The sequence below is a fragment of the Lepisosteus platostomus genome, chromosome 19, assembly GCF_059453375.1.
Source record: "Lepisosteus platostomus isolate fLepPlt1 chromosome 19, fLepPlt1.hap1, whole genome shotgun sequence".
In the NCBI taxonomy this organism is placed as follows: Eukaryota; Metazoa; Chordata; class Actinopteri; order Semionotiformes; family Lepisosteidae; genus Lepisosteus; species Lepisosteus platostomus.
In genome coordinates, this window is record NC_142629.1 from 18,695,913 (window position 1) to 18,714,712 (window position 18,800).

Here is an 18,800-nt window from a genome sequence, read left to right on the forward strand (position 1 = left end):
TTTTTTCCCCATGACAAAAATGCTTTATTGAAAAGTAAAAAACGGGCACAGCAGACTCTTATATACAGCAATAAATTACTTCCTTATTTTCGGTCAGATCTTGAAAAAGAGAAAATGTTCTATATGTACATGAGGGTACAGTCATTACTATCCAAAATTAATGTAAATAAAATCCAATAATTTATATTAAAAAAATAAAACATAACAGGAACAATAAATACTGAAGTACAAATAAAATACATATAAACAGAGTAACTGAAGTAAAAAAAAAAATCAGATTACAATGTTTTGTCTTGTATTCTGCAAGTGTTAAATGTCATTAACCTCTTAAATGTTATTACCACTCATAATGCTGTTAGAGTCCACTACTGTCTGGAATTGGCATTTGGACAGATAAAATCTCTGGAATTTTTTATGTAACATTTGTAATTTTACAGACCTGTATATTGATCTTCAAAATATATCTTTGAAAAATTTAGTGATAAAAATCACTTTCCTATTATCTTCTGTCTTGAACTCATTACTCTTCAGATGTCTAGTATTTATACACAGTAAAAATAGGACTCAATTGCTCAACTTGTTTTAACTTAAAATGTATAAACGTTTGGAAAATAGTCTAACATGTTTGGGTTGAGAATTAATCTGGATACAGACTGTAAATTCATTTCAGAAGCAGCGACACTGAAGTTGGTTAAAATTCTCCTGCAGGAGGAAAATAACTTGCCAGGAGAGGAAGCATAATTTGTGAAAGATAATTGCAGACTTTTATCAAGCTTACAAAGACACGGTTTTTGCATCTTTTAATATGAACAATTAATCAGATATACATATGTATACACACCTCAAATACAACCCCTTGCAACATAATTTGCAGGAAATATTTCAATTCTAGTGTTTTCACCCAATGTGAGATTTTTTCTTTAATATTATCCAAGAGAATTAGGTTCTATACTTCATAGCTCTTAGAGTTCAGAAGTAAAGTTTTTGTAAATATTTGTGAAGAATTACTCCCAGTTGAGCTTTTTGTGTCAAGTGAGTATATGAAAAATACTTGAGAGCTGGTTATACCTTAATATAAGAAACTGAATAACTCGCATCAGCCCAAATGCACAAATTCAGGACCAAAATGTGATTTTTACAGTATGTAACAAATGATATTTTCTTTAACACAGTACCAATTTTGACAGATAACACATTCAACCCAATAACTTTCTTTTTGCTTATTCCATAACAAATGAAACAAGTCTAGGTAGCACCACACAAAGGAAACATTGCCTACATACGCACACATACTTAAAACATAGATACTGTATGCAACAGAGTAGAAATGTCCTATTCTGTTTCTACCTTTTCCACTGTTTTCTGCCATTCCGTTTCCAGTTCCATCTTTTTCTCCGTGGACTCAAACAACTTCATGCGAAAGGTCCATTCTGGGTTATTTCTCAGTTGTGCACGCTCTTTTTGAGATTAACACGCCAGTGAGTTGTGTGCGTGTGGCACTCTGCATTATGTTACTGGATGCAAATGCAAAAACACTGTACAAGAACACTACCTCAAGTCTCCATGATTAATATACAAAGAAAAATATATCTGGTAATGAGCTGAGGGTACTTTTTGTCCATGTAACCTTTCAAAATGATACCATCGTCAATTAAAAGAGTGCATGTGCCCTCAAGCTTGGCGTTCTAAAACTTCTTGAACATCATTACAACTAGTCCACATGTGTACAGCTGAAATTATCCACTACAAGACTACAGTTCTCATCACTGAACCTCGCAACCTAAAACTTGGCAGAAAAGGTGTCTTTCTATGGCACGATAGCGTCTGTTCTTTTTTTAACTTGAAGTTCTGTCACCATCTTATCTGAATCTAATCATTAACTTGGTCTTAGTCAAAACGTAGTACGCACCTGGTGATTTCAATGTCGAGTTTTGAATTTTTCAAGCAGTAAAAGAAACTATTTAATATTACCACTTGGTGTCAGTAATGTCTAGAAAAAGGGATACTTAATTACAAGATTTGTTTTTGTTTGCTGAGGTTAAGAGCCAGCCAAACATGTAGAACTATGTACAGTAGTAATTGTGGCACACAGCCATGCCATTTAGAGAATTCTAACAAAATATAAAATGTCCTACCATGAATTTTACAATATGAAAAAACAATCAGGAGACCGTAAGAGGTACAAATACACCTGCTTCATCGAATGATAACATGTAATCATTTGTCAATATCAGTAAGTTACAATGTTACACTTTGTGTGTTCATACAAAAACAAATCTTCTCTTAGGGTCATTGTGGGTTTAATTCTCTACAAAACAAGCTAGTGGGAACAGCTTTTACGAAAGTCCTAGGTTTTAAAAAAAGAGATTGTAAATGCCCGACTGTCCTCAAATACCTATAACAAATCCCTTTAACCTATTTTCAAAGAAGCCAAAAAAAAGTGCAAAATTATTTGCACCAGATTACTTCTTTATATACTGCCATCGGTGTGCTGAGCTGCCATTTCATTGCTGATGCTAGAAAAATTACACCACACATTACTAATTGACGTTAAGATTTTTTAAAGTGATTACACTCTACAGACGCAAATCATTTTACTTCAAAATACAACGTGTCCCTTTTTTCCCAGCCTTACAGTATAATACAGCCATAATCCTTAGCACTAACTATAAAAAGGAATATAAAAAAGGATTTCTTCAAAGTGTTGTCATTAAAAAAATATTTTTTGTATTGAAGTATTGGTATATTTTATCTGAAAACAGTTATCCACTACTAAGTATAATAATAAATACTATATATTAACCTAATTTTCCAGTAATACCTTTTCTCAGTGTATTAGCCGGTATTTGTTTAGAAGTTTAAGTTTAACACATTTAAATTACAGAATGCTGATGCTTCTGTAAGTCTGTGAACACACTACCATTTGGAAATTTCCATCAACCTTTAGGACCTAATCACTTAATTGACTAAGCAAAAGTGTCATCAGCTTCTGGGAGTATAGTATATGTCTGAGTTAAAACTACACTGGTGCTTTATTTGTGATGAACACCTTCAGCAGAATGGGCTCACATAGTACACAGCAGTGATTCCCACCAAGAAACACATGACAAATAACTAACCTTAAAAAAAAAAACTGTTAAACAAGAATCTCTGTAATTACTTGTGGAGTTAACATCTAGATCTGACCACTCCCACGTTATTTCATGCCCTGGAGCACGTTAAACAGAACTATAAACTAAATACAAAAATTAATATGAGAATGTAAAATAATAAGAGCACAGCAATGACCTTACTTAGTTACACAATTGGCCATACAGCAGCAAAGTCTCCCCACACTAAAGCAGAGAAGGGTCCTGTCATGGGGAAACACAGTCGTGTCCACTGGGTAAGAAAGAACTCCTCATCGAGCCAACTCCGGTTCTCACTCCTGCGCCCTGCAGTTAATCCGCAGGAGCAATCACTGGGAGGGGGCGCCTGTACAAGACCCAGGTTCTTAGATGGCGGCGATTTTTGGATTATGCAAAATTGCTTTTGAATGCACAGGTTTTGTGGACTATTTCAAATGTCTACTAAAGGGGCCAGTTTACCTGCCAGCATGTCTTTGAACTGCGGGAGGAAACCCACACAAACGGAGGGAGAACATACAAACTCCACACAGACAGCACCTCCTGACTGAACCCAGTGCCCCAGCGCTGCAAGGCAGCCATGTGAAACACTGCACCACCATGCTGCCCCTGTTACTTCATTAAGCCTTTGTATTCAATATAAATTCATTAAGACTGAAATGGACTGAGTCAGAACATTTCTTAAATAGATATTCTGCACCATTTTCAGCTACAATAAGCAGCACTCGAAGTCGTTTGCAGACTAGGAGCTTAAAGCAAAATATATCATTCTAAATCTTAAAATTATAAGTTCAATTAAGTAATGAAGAGCTCCGCTGGATGCAAAACCAGCTGACACACTAGTATCATGGGAACTTGGACTAGTGACAAAACTAAACTGTGTTTGCTCCTGCGATGCTCAGTTGTCTAAATGGACTACCCTGGATTTTGACAGAGGGCCTGTAAATGTCCAGAATATTTGAAAAGAAGGTCTATGACCACCTCTGTTTTGTTATTCACAGAGACCATTTCCCATTTAAATTCTTGCGCACTGGAGTTCACCCTTAAGGATTTTCCTTACCCTAATGTTCGTGTCAAAATGTGAAAGTATGACCATACAAAATGCATCGTATGAAGTGTACCCACGCCGGCAGCGTCACTTCAAGGTAACAAAGCAGTAGGAATGGAGGACAGAATTTTTCACACTTAGGGAGAAAACTGCATTTAGGATTTTTTTTTCCTGTTGAAACTTGAAAGGAAGTATTTAAAATCTGTAATATACAGGAAATAATCACATTGCATTTTTTGTCAAGGCATCTCCCCTTATCTCATATCCAATATGGATTACCTACCATTAAATATGGTATCGATAGCAAAAAGGCTTCAGGAAAACAATCAAGATCATACAAAACCATGTGCTTAAGATAAAGTACAGCAAACGATGCATTCCATAGCCCATCATTATCTGTAAAAATGATCTGAACATATAAAAATACATTATATTGAATTATAATCATCATCATCTAGACATTAATTCTGATTAGAAACTCAGATCCTGAATAGGTCTAGTTAAACACATGAGTTGCGAAAGGCATCCTCTTGGTATCGGTTTTTATCTACAAGCTATATTAAAAAATAAGTTCTACACAAGTGCTAAGTTTTCATTTCTACTATGGCATTTTACAGTAAGACAGTAAGAGCCTTTCAAAGAATAATAACTTATCATTTTAATCATCCAGCAGCAACCAGGCATCAGATAATAAAGCTTTAATGAAGCCCAGCTTTTTTTCCTCAAATTTACTTGGGTGACACAAAGCTCTGTAGACCTCAGGCTATCCAACTTTAATATACCGAGGGGCATTAAAAATGCAACAAATGAGCGTTTGTTGTGTTTTTAATGAGTCTCAGTATAAATTACACTTTGCAATTTCATGGCTGTTAGGATTAATTATACGACTGCTGTTCTTACAGTCTTTGAATAACATGTTTTCCGGGTCTCATCAGATAGGAATCGCTATTGTCAGGACAGGGTCTCATTTATTGGCATTTTTGCCTACTGTAATCTACCAAAGAACCTCACCCCGGGTCTCCAAACAATAGCTGCGTTTTCAGCTTGCAAGAGCGAAGACGCCAAAAGAAGTGGAGTTTGTTCGACCAGTCTTTTTGCCATTTTAATTTTTCTTTTTCCGTAAGTGCTTTGCTAGGTCTCCATCGAGGGCTGAGGCACATGGGGGTTTCTGTGAGAGCCTGGAGATCTGAGGGCAGAGTGGCACACAGTGACACAGCTCGCGGGCTGGCCCCCCGCTGCCGGCACTAGGAGGGGGCAGAGAAGGGGGCCGAGTTTGCACTGTGGTTGCTCGACTTCACGATGGTGATGACGCTGGTGGTGGCCACCTTGGCGGGGGACAGAGGCCCTCGGGTGACGGTCCGGGCGAAGTTCTGCAGCGCCTCGTACTTGGAGCGCAGGGCGTCCAGCTCCAGCTTCATGCTGGCGTTCTCCCGCGCCAGCTTGTCCACCTCCTGCTGCAGCTCCGACTTCTGGCGCTCCAGCTCCTCCTTCTGGGTCACCCGCTTGATGCGGCAGCTGGCGGCGTAGCCCCGGTTCTTCAGGGTGCGCCGCCGCTGCTTCAGCCGGACGACGTCCTCCTTGGTCAGGCCGCGCAGGTGCTGGTTGAGCTCGCGCACCGACATCGAGACCAGGTCGTCGTCGCTGAGCGCCGGGGCATTCTCACCCGCCTCCTTCTTTACCTGCGGGGGCGAGAGAGCCAGGTGGGCCAGGGGTACGCGTTCGTCCGCCCCCCGAACACGCACACGAGCCTCATTCATCTGGAGCTGCCCCGTCACGCGCACTGACAGGGCCCAGACTTACGTTCTGCGAATTGGAAAAAGACGGGCGAGAAAACGTTCGCAAAACCGCTGCCACAGTGCTGTGCTAAACAGAGCAACATAATACAGTTGGTAATACGAAAAATGTTAGCAACAGTCTTCTTTAAAAGTCACAGAGCAGCTCCAAGGATACAATGTATGTTGACACAAACACATCTGTTTTTTTCTCCCGTCTTGTATCGTGTAATAGCTTGTGTGCAACACAGGGTTCTCGGGTTCTAATTTTGAAGCCTTTCTCAAGAACTAAATTCAGGCACCTTACCGCTGACAAAATCTGCAGTAAAAAGATTGGTGCCACCTTTGTTCTGGTGCCAGAATAATGTACTGTAACGCCGCCAAGCAGAGTGGGCCTCTGTAGTGGGTCTACACGACCATTCCACTTCCTTCAGAACTACTGCACATCCCAGAAAAGTGTTAAACAAAAGAGACATGGGATATAATCAAGCATGCAAAACTGAAAATTAATCACTGTGGTAAAATTCTAAGGCTGCAAAGTGGCTCAACAAGTAACATGTTGAGTCCAGAGAGCAGGCCTTCTGATCCAAAAGCTGCTAGTTCATGCCAGGGTTATACCATAAACGGCAGGGACCACATATCCTAAGCTCTAGCATGTAATTGGCTGGACAGCAGGGTAGCGTCTGTGCCAGACCGTCCGGGTTCTGTCTGCCTTCTAGCGAACAGCAGCTTTAATTTACAGTGACACCACTGAGACACGAGCCACTCTTCCAGTTAGCACCAACGCTTGGACATCCGCGTGTCATCATCTCTTGGGTGAGCTTAAAACCACTGGCCATTGCGAACCGGTTCAGCACTCAATAGCAAAATTAAACGTGTTCTCAATTATTAGGTGATGGGCCCTTATTCATCATCATAATGTCACAGTAGAAAAGCACAAAAACATGCTCACCTTTAAAGCTTTGCTCGCTTTGAAATTAGTCGTCATACCCTGTATGACTTCAACTGGATCCCACCGAAATGCTACTGAAAAAAGAAACAGGAGAATTTCAATGTCAAATGATAACATAATGTCACCGATACGCTGTAATCACATTTCATGACCAGGAATGCCAAACACACTTTAGCTTTTGAATATGTGAACTATTTTGAAAGGAACTAGTCACTGAAAGGAAAATGGACACTGTAAAAATGTAGCCTTTATGTTCAAAATAACAAGAGTCACCGTTTATGCATATAATACTACAGGAAAGATGAGTGAGGTCAGTGCAAAACTAAACATGAGCCGTCAGTGTTCTTTCTTTCAAATAGGAAATGAAATTAACTTTAAAATGTGTACCATAAACAGTGCCAGCAGAGGTCAGTAACACACAGTAAATTATATACACAGCAATTTTGCTCTTTAACTACTGTGCACTGAATAATGTGTTTCACCAGACTGTTCCCAAGAAGAAATCTGTTAGCAGAACATGAGGTCAGCCACTGGGACGTGTTTTTCTGTTTTGATGTTCTCTCATTCTGACCTTTCCTGTACAATCTATCACCTAAACAGAGCTAAGGCAACAGTTCCTCCACTTCTCCGTTCCACCCTACTTGCTGTGAACACAGCTGGTATCTTTAAAATGCTAAACTATCCCCACCTTTTGCTTTAGGGCCCATTCACCACTGAGAATCCAAGAATGCATTCAGCCTTTTACAGAGACCGTTGCCATAGAAATACTCAGAATCCCCTAGTAACAGCAAATGGGTGTGGGAGTATCAAGTCACATGGCCAGCCTAACAGTAAACAAGCCTCATTCATAACACAGTTGCACACATGGTATAAATTACAAGTCTGCAGCAGTGAAGACTTGAGGAATGATCCAAAAGGGCAAATCACCAGCAGGCAGACTGATCGGAAAACATCAACAACACAGACTACATAAGAAAAAAAAAGTACAAGATGTTTATTCTGTCATGCTGATGAAAGCGTAAATGACAGACTTATAAACTGCTCAAGGCGTATCAAAACATACATCTGTTGTACACTGGTATACAGCATTTCTGGTAAATCTGTTTTAACTGACATATATTAAAGTGATCAATTCCTAATTAACACTGCTACCCATAAGGACACTTATAATTTACCAGTCAGCTGTCTTACCAAGAGTACTGACAACAAAGAACTGATAAAACATTATTAACACTTGCAAAAACTAAACAGTCTGGATAATTTAATTCATATTAGTTTATTTATAAATATGTATCAGGCTATCCCTGGTATGATGAAGAGCTACAATCTAATAGGTTTTAAGAGTAACCTTTAAATCAATTGGACAATAGTTTAGTTTGATGCTCACTATAGTGACAAAATGTGGGGCAGGGTCATAGAGGGAGTGTACATTGGCCATCTAAGAAGTTTCTAGTTTCCTCTGTGCAGAGAACATGAAGAAACTGCACATCCCAGGATGCTTTGGGGGGAAATGGCCTGCTAATTTCCTGTCTAAACCATCTCAGCTGTGAGGGATTAGTTGCCTTCTTCCTGGCTTTAAAAGGGTGTGGCAAAAAAAGTGAGGGTCTTTTGTTTGAGAAGGACTTGAAAGCTAGTCTCGTTTTGGTGATGGCTTATTTTGGACTCTAAAAAGGACAAAGTGAGTAATATTGGTATTTGGTTTTGGTTCCATTTGATTGTGTTCTTCCTAAAAGAGGGAGCTTGGTTGTGTTTTTGAGTGTTTTTTGGTAAAAGACTTGAGGATGAAGTACTTTACAGCCTTTTGTCGGGGAGTCCAACGTTGAGATCCTGGTCAGTTGTGACCTGACAATTCCTGAAAATGTCACAGTACGTATACATACATATCACTTGCACTGTCACAAAATTACTATGAGCAAAAATTGCTTTGTTGCAGGTTCACTGACATTCTTTTGAACAGGCATAACACTAGGGAAATTCATGAGGTTGAACAACAGAGCGTATACAATGAACGTTACAGGACATCTTTTACATTCCTACCTCACGAGGGAGTCATTGTTGTATGAAAAGCAGGAGAACATGCTTTTTCCTGCTGGACTATTGTCACGTCAGCAACTCACAGGCAGGACAGAAGTCCCATGAATATAGCACAGTGGCAGACAGGTTGCCAGCAATCGCTACTTCTAGAGTTCTGAAGCAGTCAGACACTCTTACCCAGGCTATCACACGTCTGGCCTGTTGAACACAACAACTTGTGTGATTCTGCAGTTCTGCCACACTCCCTGACATCTGTCAGGGTGGTCTACACTTGACTCGCTGCTAGTGAGTCCCCCCAAGGTGAAGTAGTGTGGCGTCCAACATACCGATGGAATGAGTGTGTTCTCTTGATAAGAGTGCATGTTAGTTCATTTCTTTTTCACCAGGCTTGCCAATTCTCTTGCTAATGACTTCACTAGGGTGAAGTCATTCGAGCTGTGAATAAACAATGAAAATAGCACAAAAAAAGACGTATCTGTAAAATCTGTGTACTTCATGCTTTTAAAAACAAATGCACAGTTAGAGGTTTTTTTAAAGCTTTCAGTATACGTATGTACAGGATCCAGCCATTTGATGAGGTCTTTGCACTGATTGCCAACGAGTGTTTGAGAAGATTGCAAGGTAACTAACATATAAAGCTCTTCAAGGGTCAGAACCCCCACCCACCACCTTCAAGAGCTACTTAGTGCCTATGCAGCAGATTGTCCACTGAGATCTAAGAGTACAAATTTACTGCTGGCATCCAAACACCTGTTGCACTCAGACGTTATCAGGAAACATTTCTTTTTACACGTGCTTTATGGAGTTCATGTTCAGTTGATTTGTTTTGAGATATACCATGTTTTTATTTTTTATTTATTTCTATTGTTAGCTCAAGAAGTTCACCCTCACCCTTCACCCAGGTAATTGTCCTATAAAGTGACAGTATGCAGGTGTACTCTAATGAATCAAGTGGAACCAATTTGGTTCACAATAATTGATAGTTAAGGTAGACAATGGGTAAAAAAACCAAATCACTTTTGACTTTTGAAGCTTTCAAATCCTAACTTCAGAATTCGAATCTCAAACAAATGTAGCGTGCTCTGATTTCAAGTGCCAGTTTTGGAGAAAATGCTGGATGGTAAAGTGTTAATGGAAAGTAGTTTTGAAGTTGTTTATGCTGTGAGAGAATGTTCTTTATCAGGACTGAGGTTTGTGCCCTGCAGGCTGGATCCCATTACGCTGGACTTTCCTGGATTGCTTTAGATTTCCTTATTTAACTCTTGTAGTTATATTTGATCCAGCAATGCTGCAGCCAGTTCTGTGAGACGGACAGTTTGTGCTGAAAAGCCAACAGATTGTAGGATAGGTCAGGGATTGCTTTATGTGCAGTCCTTGGATAGCATTGTGAATGTTTTGAAAGTGCCGTTTGGATGAACATGCTACAGTTTATTAGCATGGATGGTGCACAAAGGCATACAAAATTCACTGACTGGGAAAAATCTTGGATTCTTATTAGTTACACTCAAACTACTTAATTCAAGGTTAATATGTACAGCACCACTTAAAGAACAGCAATATCTGTAACTTATTTAAGGCAACAGTCTCGAAGATCTCATCTGTGTGTAAGGTGAAATATATATCATCGTAGATCAAAAGGCAAAGGGGTTTGGTAAAAGGTCCAGAATTTCTTGACTGGCTCTTGCTTGATTTTGGGTACAATGGAGTGGGTTATCTTTCAGACGAACTGGTTATTCAGTGTACCACAGACAAAGCCAAAAGAATGTGCTGTTTATGTACACATTCATGTGAAACCAAGGTCTAATTTCAGGATTGAGAGCACCCATCTGTTCTACATCTTGTGCATTGTACTAGTAGTTTGTTTTGAACTTGTACTCCTACCAATGTTCCTGCCAGAATAGTTAAACTTGACCAGACTTCAAACACAATGTGTGTAATAATTATGTAGTGGAAATTTAGTCATGCTTCTTAGGAACAATATTAATACAGTAAAGTACAGCTTTTCAGCAGATGCATAAATATCTAACAAAAAACTGGAACTTTGGTTCCTAATATAAATCTGTCTTTTACACTAGTATTTTTGCATTTCAATGGAAAGGGCTGGAATACCGAAGTTAAGATCTGGATGGTCAGCCAGTGAAATCACTGCAACGCAGACAGGAAGAAAAAAAAAAACCTCGACAGCGACTTGGCTCGATCTGCTTCACAAAAATGGGCTGCGTCATGAGAAGACCCTGCATTCCTGTCCAGGCGATACAGGGAAATAAGTCGTTCAGCACTGGGCCTGGAACTTTCAGAGATGAATTCTGAAATCTAGGCGTGTTCCCAACATCTTTAAAGACCGCTTAAAAATAATTGTACACCTTCTGAGAAACGTGCAAGACCACCACTGACAGATAAAAAGAACACCTTGGACTAGAACCTTTTGAAATACTTGACATAAGTATTTGTTAGTGCTCAGTCACATTTTCTTTTCCTGGCTGGCCAGCTTTCAATGGTATTTGGTGGAAAAAAAATATTAAAGTGAGCATAAGTAAACCACAGAAGGTGTTTGATAAATATCTGTGGATCATAGACGCACATCCTCTGTAAAAGCTTACATACAGAAGTATGAGGGGTTTGTTTCCCCACTGAGGGCAAATTTGTTACGTCTAATATTGGAAATAAGTCCAAAATGTCAACATGCAAATTTTATGAAACACTAAAAAAATATTTTTAGTTTACTACTGAACTGTGAGCACTTGAGTAAAATCAAGCACAGACCCCCTCTTTGAAGGACAAGGACAAATACTGTCACAATGTTAGGAAACAAGTTTCATCGCTGGCATTCGATAATCAATCAGTTCAATCAAGGATCCTTGCCTGGCGTTGATTAAAGTAGAGAACTCGGAGGTTCAAAAGAAACATTTCTTTAAAGACCCAATGAAACTCAGCTCAGTTTCAATAAGGGAAGATAAATGATTGGGGGGAGGACAGAGCGCCTGCGAGTCATGAGTCGTGATGACTGTCACGGTGTTATCATGTGGCCCTGAGTCAGGATGCTGAAGCCCTTGTACTATGCAGTGGGCTTTGGAAAAATAAGCATTTCAAGGCCCAACTTAGAGGTCATAAGACTCATTTTACTCAGTTTTTCCATAGGTACCAAATGATTAGATTTGTTTCATTGCATGTATGTTTTCTAACGGCATCCACTTGAAACTGTTACGAAAACTAGCAACTGGAGGACATCGCAGATGTTCCCTCAACAGTCTCAATCCCAGAGTCAGAATATGCTTTTTTTCCTTATGCGTGAAAAACAGTGACTTGTAAAAACTTTACTGTGAATAGATTCTCCCAAGAAGGTAAGCCGAATACCAGGTGTGCTTAAAGGAAAGGAAATAATTTTTTACCCCCAACAAGTTGTACTTGTCAGGTACAGAAATAACAGGATAGGGAGTTTTCTTTTCCCTTTAAAACTGTGGAGAATATAATTGGGAAAACAAGTGCAGATTTAGTCTTAAAACTGTGTGCTATCTCAGCTTTTGAAGTCGTATCAGATTACTGAAGGTGAAAGAAAGAATGGGGACAATAAGGACAGCTTACACCCACACTGCTGCCCTTTAGGCAATAACATTTACTCAGGCGTGAGCCCCTGCACTTGAAAACCACAGCGGCACAAATCCCTCAGAGTAGCTCTGTGAGATACGATGGCTCTTGCGTCCAAAGACATGTGCAAGCAAGTCTGCGAATAGCAGAGTGCAAACCGCCCACACGCTGTACTTTAGACCACATGGCTCTGAACTCGAACAATGTGACATAGCATTCCAGTGAGTCAAGGGCCGCTAACCTTTATGAGGAAACTCCAACAAGAAGTACTCTCCGATCAAAGAGCACTTTCACTCGCAGTATAAAGTGCTAGAAACTGGTGTTACTTATAAAAGTCCACATCTGGACTCTAAGTTTTGACAAATTTTCAGATAAAGATTACAACAGACTATAAGGATATACAATAACATTTTTAAAGTGAAGAATATGTTTCAGTATATTTTGATGAAACATTATTATTTCCCTTATCTTCCAGTCCCTAATATAGCACAAGACTCATGTCCATCAAGCTTTAATCAATCAAGCAAAATAAACAGACGTGAGCCAAAATTTAGAGAAAAGACAGAGAAAACTCTCACAAATATGGTCAGAGGAAACCTGCCAGTCACTTTCTGTTTAATATAATTGCCTTGTTGTAAGTTTAGTATATTTAGCACTTCAACCTAACTTCTACACAAAAAATCAGATGGAAAATTAAAAAAAAAAATTAACCAACTTGCATATACAGATTTTGTGGGCCATACAGGAAAAGTAAGGCCAAAAGCAGCACTTCAAAAAAAGAGCAAACCAATGTTAGCAGCCTGACTAAAAAGCTGGCATGAAACATATGTTCCATGTACATTTTTTTAAACAAGCCTTATGCTTAATCTTCTGGTACACCAAATTCCAGAGGTGTTAAACTCTTAACTATTCCTTGGGACATTTAAAAGAGCAACATTACCATTACAGCTGGAAGAAAAGATTTAAGATGCTCAAGACAGCTCAAGCGATTCAAATGCTGACTGTTTTTTCTATTTTAAAGAACATCATTAGCTCAAAGAACACTACCATATTTTATAGCGCGGGTTTAAAACCAGCACGTATTTGGGAAGCTTAAGTTATGATTGCTTGAAAGGCAATATCAACAGAACAACTTCTCCAGCATCAAATAAAATATTGGCCTGCAGCAACACTGTAAAAGCAGATTCCAGATGGTTTTTTCGATCATAGGAAAGGACATGTATCCAGACTGATAAGTAGTAAAGGTTATAAAAGGAATAAAACCTGACAACCTACTGAAAAAAACAAGGACAGACGGAATTAAGTGCATCTGGAATGCATATATGGGTTTACCTCAAAGATCTCAGTTACGAATCAGTTGCTTGCTTAGCACCACCCCCTCTCTCCCCAAAAACAGCCATTCAACAGACATTCAAAATATTGCCCATGTTTTAGTGAATTAAGGCTTCTAAGTAACTTCATTTTGGGTGTTAGCCAACTGCTTTTAGAGCCAGATTTTTATTTCACATCCTTAACAGGAGGTACAAAGGCATTTTTGACTGAGTACTGCTTTTCTTTGCTGTAACCTGGCAGATTCAAAGAAGCATTATGTAAAGGGAAAGCATAGCTGAGATGTGAATCATGCTGTTTACTGGTAAGAGCAAAAGGCAGGGGCATGAAATCACACCCATGCAGCTGACATTTCCTGAAAAATCCAGTTTTATTACCGGACGGAAGTAAAAGTCCAGGAATCTGCGAGACTGGTCCACTGGAACTCCAAGACGGAGAGAGATGGAAAAAAAAAGTCTTACTGCAGGTCTGTTTTCCAAGTGAACATGCAGGAATTTAAAGGAATGTGATGTACCCACGAGGAAAACATTCCAGATTTTACAATGAGACAAACATGGAATGCACTGTTGAGAAAGTGCACACGGGCCACCTAGCTCTCCATAGAAATACCACTTGCTCTTTTATTCTTAACCACATGTTGCCCAATTGCAATGACAAATCCTGCTTTACACTCTGACCACAAGTGGTAAAGCAACTGGTCTCAAATCCAGTAAATCAATGGCTCAGGAGGGAAATTCACAATGCAAATATAGCTGTCTACACACGCCACTGTGAGCAATTACGAGATAATATAGAATACTGGGTAGGGCATGTTGCAACGTGACACTGTCAACAAAACCTAATGTTATTTTTACATGCAAAACACAAGGATAGATCGTAAAAAAAAAACATAGTAAGCACAAATTGTGAGTACATTAATGATAGCTTGTGTTATGTATTTCAACAGGGTGGTTATTTTTTTATTTAAGAACAAATTTAGGATTTTTCTTAGATAGTTATTTCTCAATAGATTCACGGGCAGATGGTTACAGAAAAGTTGTTAATCCTACACAATACTAGACTACACACCACAGCAGCATTCCTGTGGAATTCCAATAAAATATCTATGTACCAGTACACAATTAGACAAATTTTAGTTTTAAAAATGTGAATGCTGAGAAGTAATTACATTGGCTTTCTTGAGCTACAATATGACATCACAGAACTGTAAAACCTGAAGTTATAAATGGACTGGATGAACACAATAACAGCTACACCAGTAGGAAGTTATCATGAAAATTACAGCTATTCTGTCTTCAATATTTTGTGCTTTTTTTTTCCATCTAGCGCTTAACAACTGTCCTTTCCGAATCACTATGAGTTTTTCAATCCCCGTCAAACCACAAGACTGCTACATATGCTTGTTATGAGTTTCTCTGTTAACCAAAGCAGTGCTTTCACCTCACACTGGAGTTTCATTATGACCTGTATAAACTCAGATGTATAAAAGTGTAATCCTTTCTTAATTCACACTTTTGTCTTGGGACTTGCATACGTATATATACTTCCTGAAGCTGATCTCTAAAAGTCTGTTTGGCCCTGAATTATCTATTTAAGGGGCATTAATATACTGTGTTTAATGAAGCTTGAAATGGGGAAAAAAAACTGTGGTTTAATGTCAGTTTCTTGTGAGAAACATTAAGGAAATATACAGTAAACACGACAGACCCACAGGCCGATAGTTATAGAAAAGGTACATCTTGTTCTTTCTACACAATATTAGACTACTACACAACATAACAGTATTCCTGTGGAATTCCAAAGTGGTTAGAAGTCAATGCATTTTCAGCAGGAGGGTATCCCAGCCGATATACCTCAGGTGATGACTTCAACACCCACGCTAGGGGAGTTGTCAAACGGCTTCGCTGTATGGAAAAAAAAACCTGGCCAAGGGCCAGATTTGAAATAAAATTCAAAACGGTTACCCTAGGAAAAGAGTTTAGATAATACCCACACGGCTCCTTCGATAGGAGCTTTATTGCTTGCAGTTTTGAAACGGACTGAGTTCCAAGCTGTAATTTGAAATCATAAATACTAGCATGCCCGGTCTTAGGAAGCACAATCCACACCATTGTCTCTGAGAGACACCAATGGAACACTCGGTGTCCTGACTGGTGCTCATGTAAGTGGCCAGAGAAATGGAGATCAGAGAAGAAGTGCTGTAAAACTTTCTGCTGACGCTTTCAAGTAGCAGTTTGCTTGAAGGTAGCTCTCTAGACAAATGCACTGGCATATTTGCAAATCATGCACAACTGTAACTTAAAACACAATGTGCTTTAGCAAAATAGATGGAGCTTGCATAAATGTATTTAAAAGTTGTTTTTTTCTTTGGGGAAACTGTGGTCATGTGCCAAATGTTTGCTATACAACTACTAAGGACTGCAAAGGCCATTTAACAAGATGACTTCAAGCCAGAGAAATTGTACGCAACCTAAACTTGAAAATACTCCTCCGTCATTTTTCCATCGGTTACTGCAAAAACACTCCGTCATAAAATGATTTGAGCATCTTAACAAAATTAACTTTGCCAACAGATGTTTTGATTTGTGCCTGCTGAATTTCAACATTGATGCTGAAAATCCAAGGCTTTGTTTCTTCCAGCACTCTGTCAAAACGACTTCCATCTTCCCACTCTGAGAGATACAAGACTGGCAGAAAGATACTTCTCCTGCCTGGATTCCAGTTCATATAGAATTCCATCCAATTATACAAGGGGTACATAATCAGAGCGCCCTCTGCTTTTAAGAACAGATGTGTCTGTATTCCAAATGGTATTTTAAAGATATCTGACTGGTCATTTATAATGTATCCAAGAAACAGAGACTGATGCTACCGAGCCACATTTCAGTCCTGGCCACAGCCAACATTAATTCTATATGTACTTTTTTTTTTACAGCTTACAACATAGCCATAATTGAGCCTCTAATGGATCCAGAGACAAGATGTTACACATGAACCTCCCCTGGGTGGAGACTGCTCTTCGGCAGCTCTCGGATTAAGAGATTATACAATCAATTATTTAAGTATATTTTTAAATAACACTAGCCCTTTTCTTGATGAATGATGGCATGGATCATTAGTACACAATTAAATGAGCAGAGGATCCCAACCTGACTCCTTTTGATCCATCTTGAATAGGAGGAGGACCTGGCCACCTTCAGGCCACCTTTGTCAGGCTTGTAGATGTTGCTTCTTTGCCTGGAAATGAACAGTCTGTTCCATTTTCCTCCTCCATAATCACTCAAGATTTCATCATACTACCCTCACAGACAGCAGTTCCCCTAAATCGATCATTAACAAGGCTCAGAGCCATATCTCATTTTCTAACCCTACCCTTTACTGCACAGTATGCAAGTGCCAGGCAGAGGAATCAAGACAGGTTATCACAGGAGCTCATCGATGACCATCCCACAACCAAACCAGACTGGACTACGTTACGTGGAGGTATTCCGATCTCTCTCACCAAACAAGTTGAATTCACCGAATGCTGTCTGTGTCCGATTCTTATTTATTCCCTATTTGTAGGATCAGAAGGACTGCGAAATCCCATGACCGCTCACCTAAACACAGCCTTGTCAGCAGAAAGGGCCAATTCACATTCTTGTAGGCAGGATAAGGTCAAATTAAAATTAATTCCAAAATGCACCAGAAACTGGGACATCTTCTTTCAAAGGTGTGTGTGCGCACAGTACCGAGTGGCTCCAAAGCTCCCTCTAACGTAAATCTGATCTTGACTATCCTGCTGAGCCTTCCTTGCTCGTTAGATCTTTCTGCCGACGGCACCAAAGAGCTCAACCTCGGCACCTATCCTTAATTACTAACAGGGTAAGGGTATGAGGTGATGTATTTTTAGAGAACGTGGCGTCTTTACTTTTTTTTAAGGAATAACCAAAGTCAGATCTGTTATCTGCCAAAGTGGAAGTGATTCACAATAACCAGTTATGACTCACCTTTCCTAAACAGCAGGGTGTAACCCCTCGCACTGGTATAGAGAAGCTCAGTACTGGACTGCATAGCAAGAACAGCCTATTCTTGGGCGCACATGCGTGGGATTCCCCATTAACAAGCAGAACGGCCACGGGCATGGTCTTCTTCGAAATACTCATGTGAAAGACTGATTTTTAAATGTCTTTACTTCCAGGGCAGGTGAAGATATTTTAATGGTTTTATTTGTGCTTTCAGCTTCAGAGGAAGCTTTGATTATCCAGTAAACCCCCTTCAAACTGCAATACTCCCGAAGGTACAGACCCTTCTCACACTGAACACTGCTCCAGGTACTGTGGTCTGCGGTAACTCTGGGTGTTATTCGCCTTGTCCCCGCTATCGGCAAAGTAGGATCGGCATTAAAGTATTAAATCTCTAAAGAAAATGGGGGGAAATTACAGAGTAGCTTCGTTTTACGATATAACCATAAACAAAATAGTTGCAAGGTGACGTTGGAAATTTTACAAAGAATTTAAAGCTCTGTTATTTCATATACACGACGCCCATCTCAAGGTTATCAAATCTTCGCGTGACTGGAGTTGCTCCAATATGTGGCTGATCCAACAGGTTACTTTGCTGAAAGCTGTTTCCCCCAGGAATGGCACGATCTGGGCTTGAACCTGAAATTGTTGGGCTTTCAAATTCAGACACCGCACACGCTTAGTCTGCGTCGTCCCATCATCTCTGTATGGGGCTGTGGGACGTCTTTAAAAATGACCAGAAACAGGTCTGAAATCATTTTCATTCGTTGTACAAAAACAATAAAAAATGCTCATATTCGGATTCGTATAAAAACGTGTTTACTCATCTGTCGCTAAGGTGAAACTACTTCGATTCTACACTGTGAAGCTTAATGTGTCTGACAGCTCCGTCCGTGAAGCATCCAAGTGCGTCGGAATGATCTGTGATCGGGGCGTTTCAAAGTTACAGCA

The 18,800-nt window shown here is 39.6% G+C and overlaps 1 protein-coding gene and 1 long non-coding RNA gene across 5 annotated transcripts in view; one reads left to right on the forward strand and one right to left on the reverse strand.

The window, feature by feature from the left end:
* mafk (MAF bZIP transcription factor K) overlaps positions 1–18,800 on the reverse strand; it is a 24,540-nt gene continuing 5,740 nt past the window's right edge. For 2 of the 4 annotated variants that reach the window (XM_088612746.1, XM_088612749.1), the window contains exons 2-3: positions 6,898–6,971; positions 1–5,852 (exon numbers count right to left, since the gene is read on the reverse strand). In XM_088612746.1, coding sequence (XP_088468872.1) covers positions 5,418–5,852; positions 6,898–6,933 — 471 coding nt within the window. In that variant the 5' untranslated portion in view covers positions 6,934–6,971 and the 3' untranslated portion in view covers positions 1–5,417. Of the gene's footprint in view, positions 5,853–6,897; positions 6,972–16,994; positions 17,083–18,800 lie in introns of all 4 variants that reach the window. The other 2 variants (XM_088612745.1, XM_088612747.1) reach the window with 2 other exon arrangements.
* Positions 8,501–17,536, forward strand: LOC148645336 (uncharacterized). Its single transcript, XR_015928455.1, has 3 exons — positions 8,501–8,575; positions 17,232–17,328; positions 17,410–17,536. It is a non-coding gene; the product is annotated as an uncharacterized LOC148645336 (long non-coding RNA).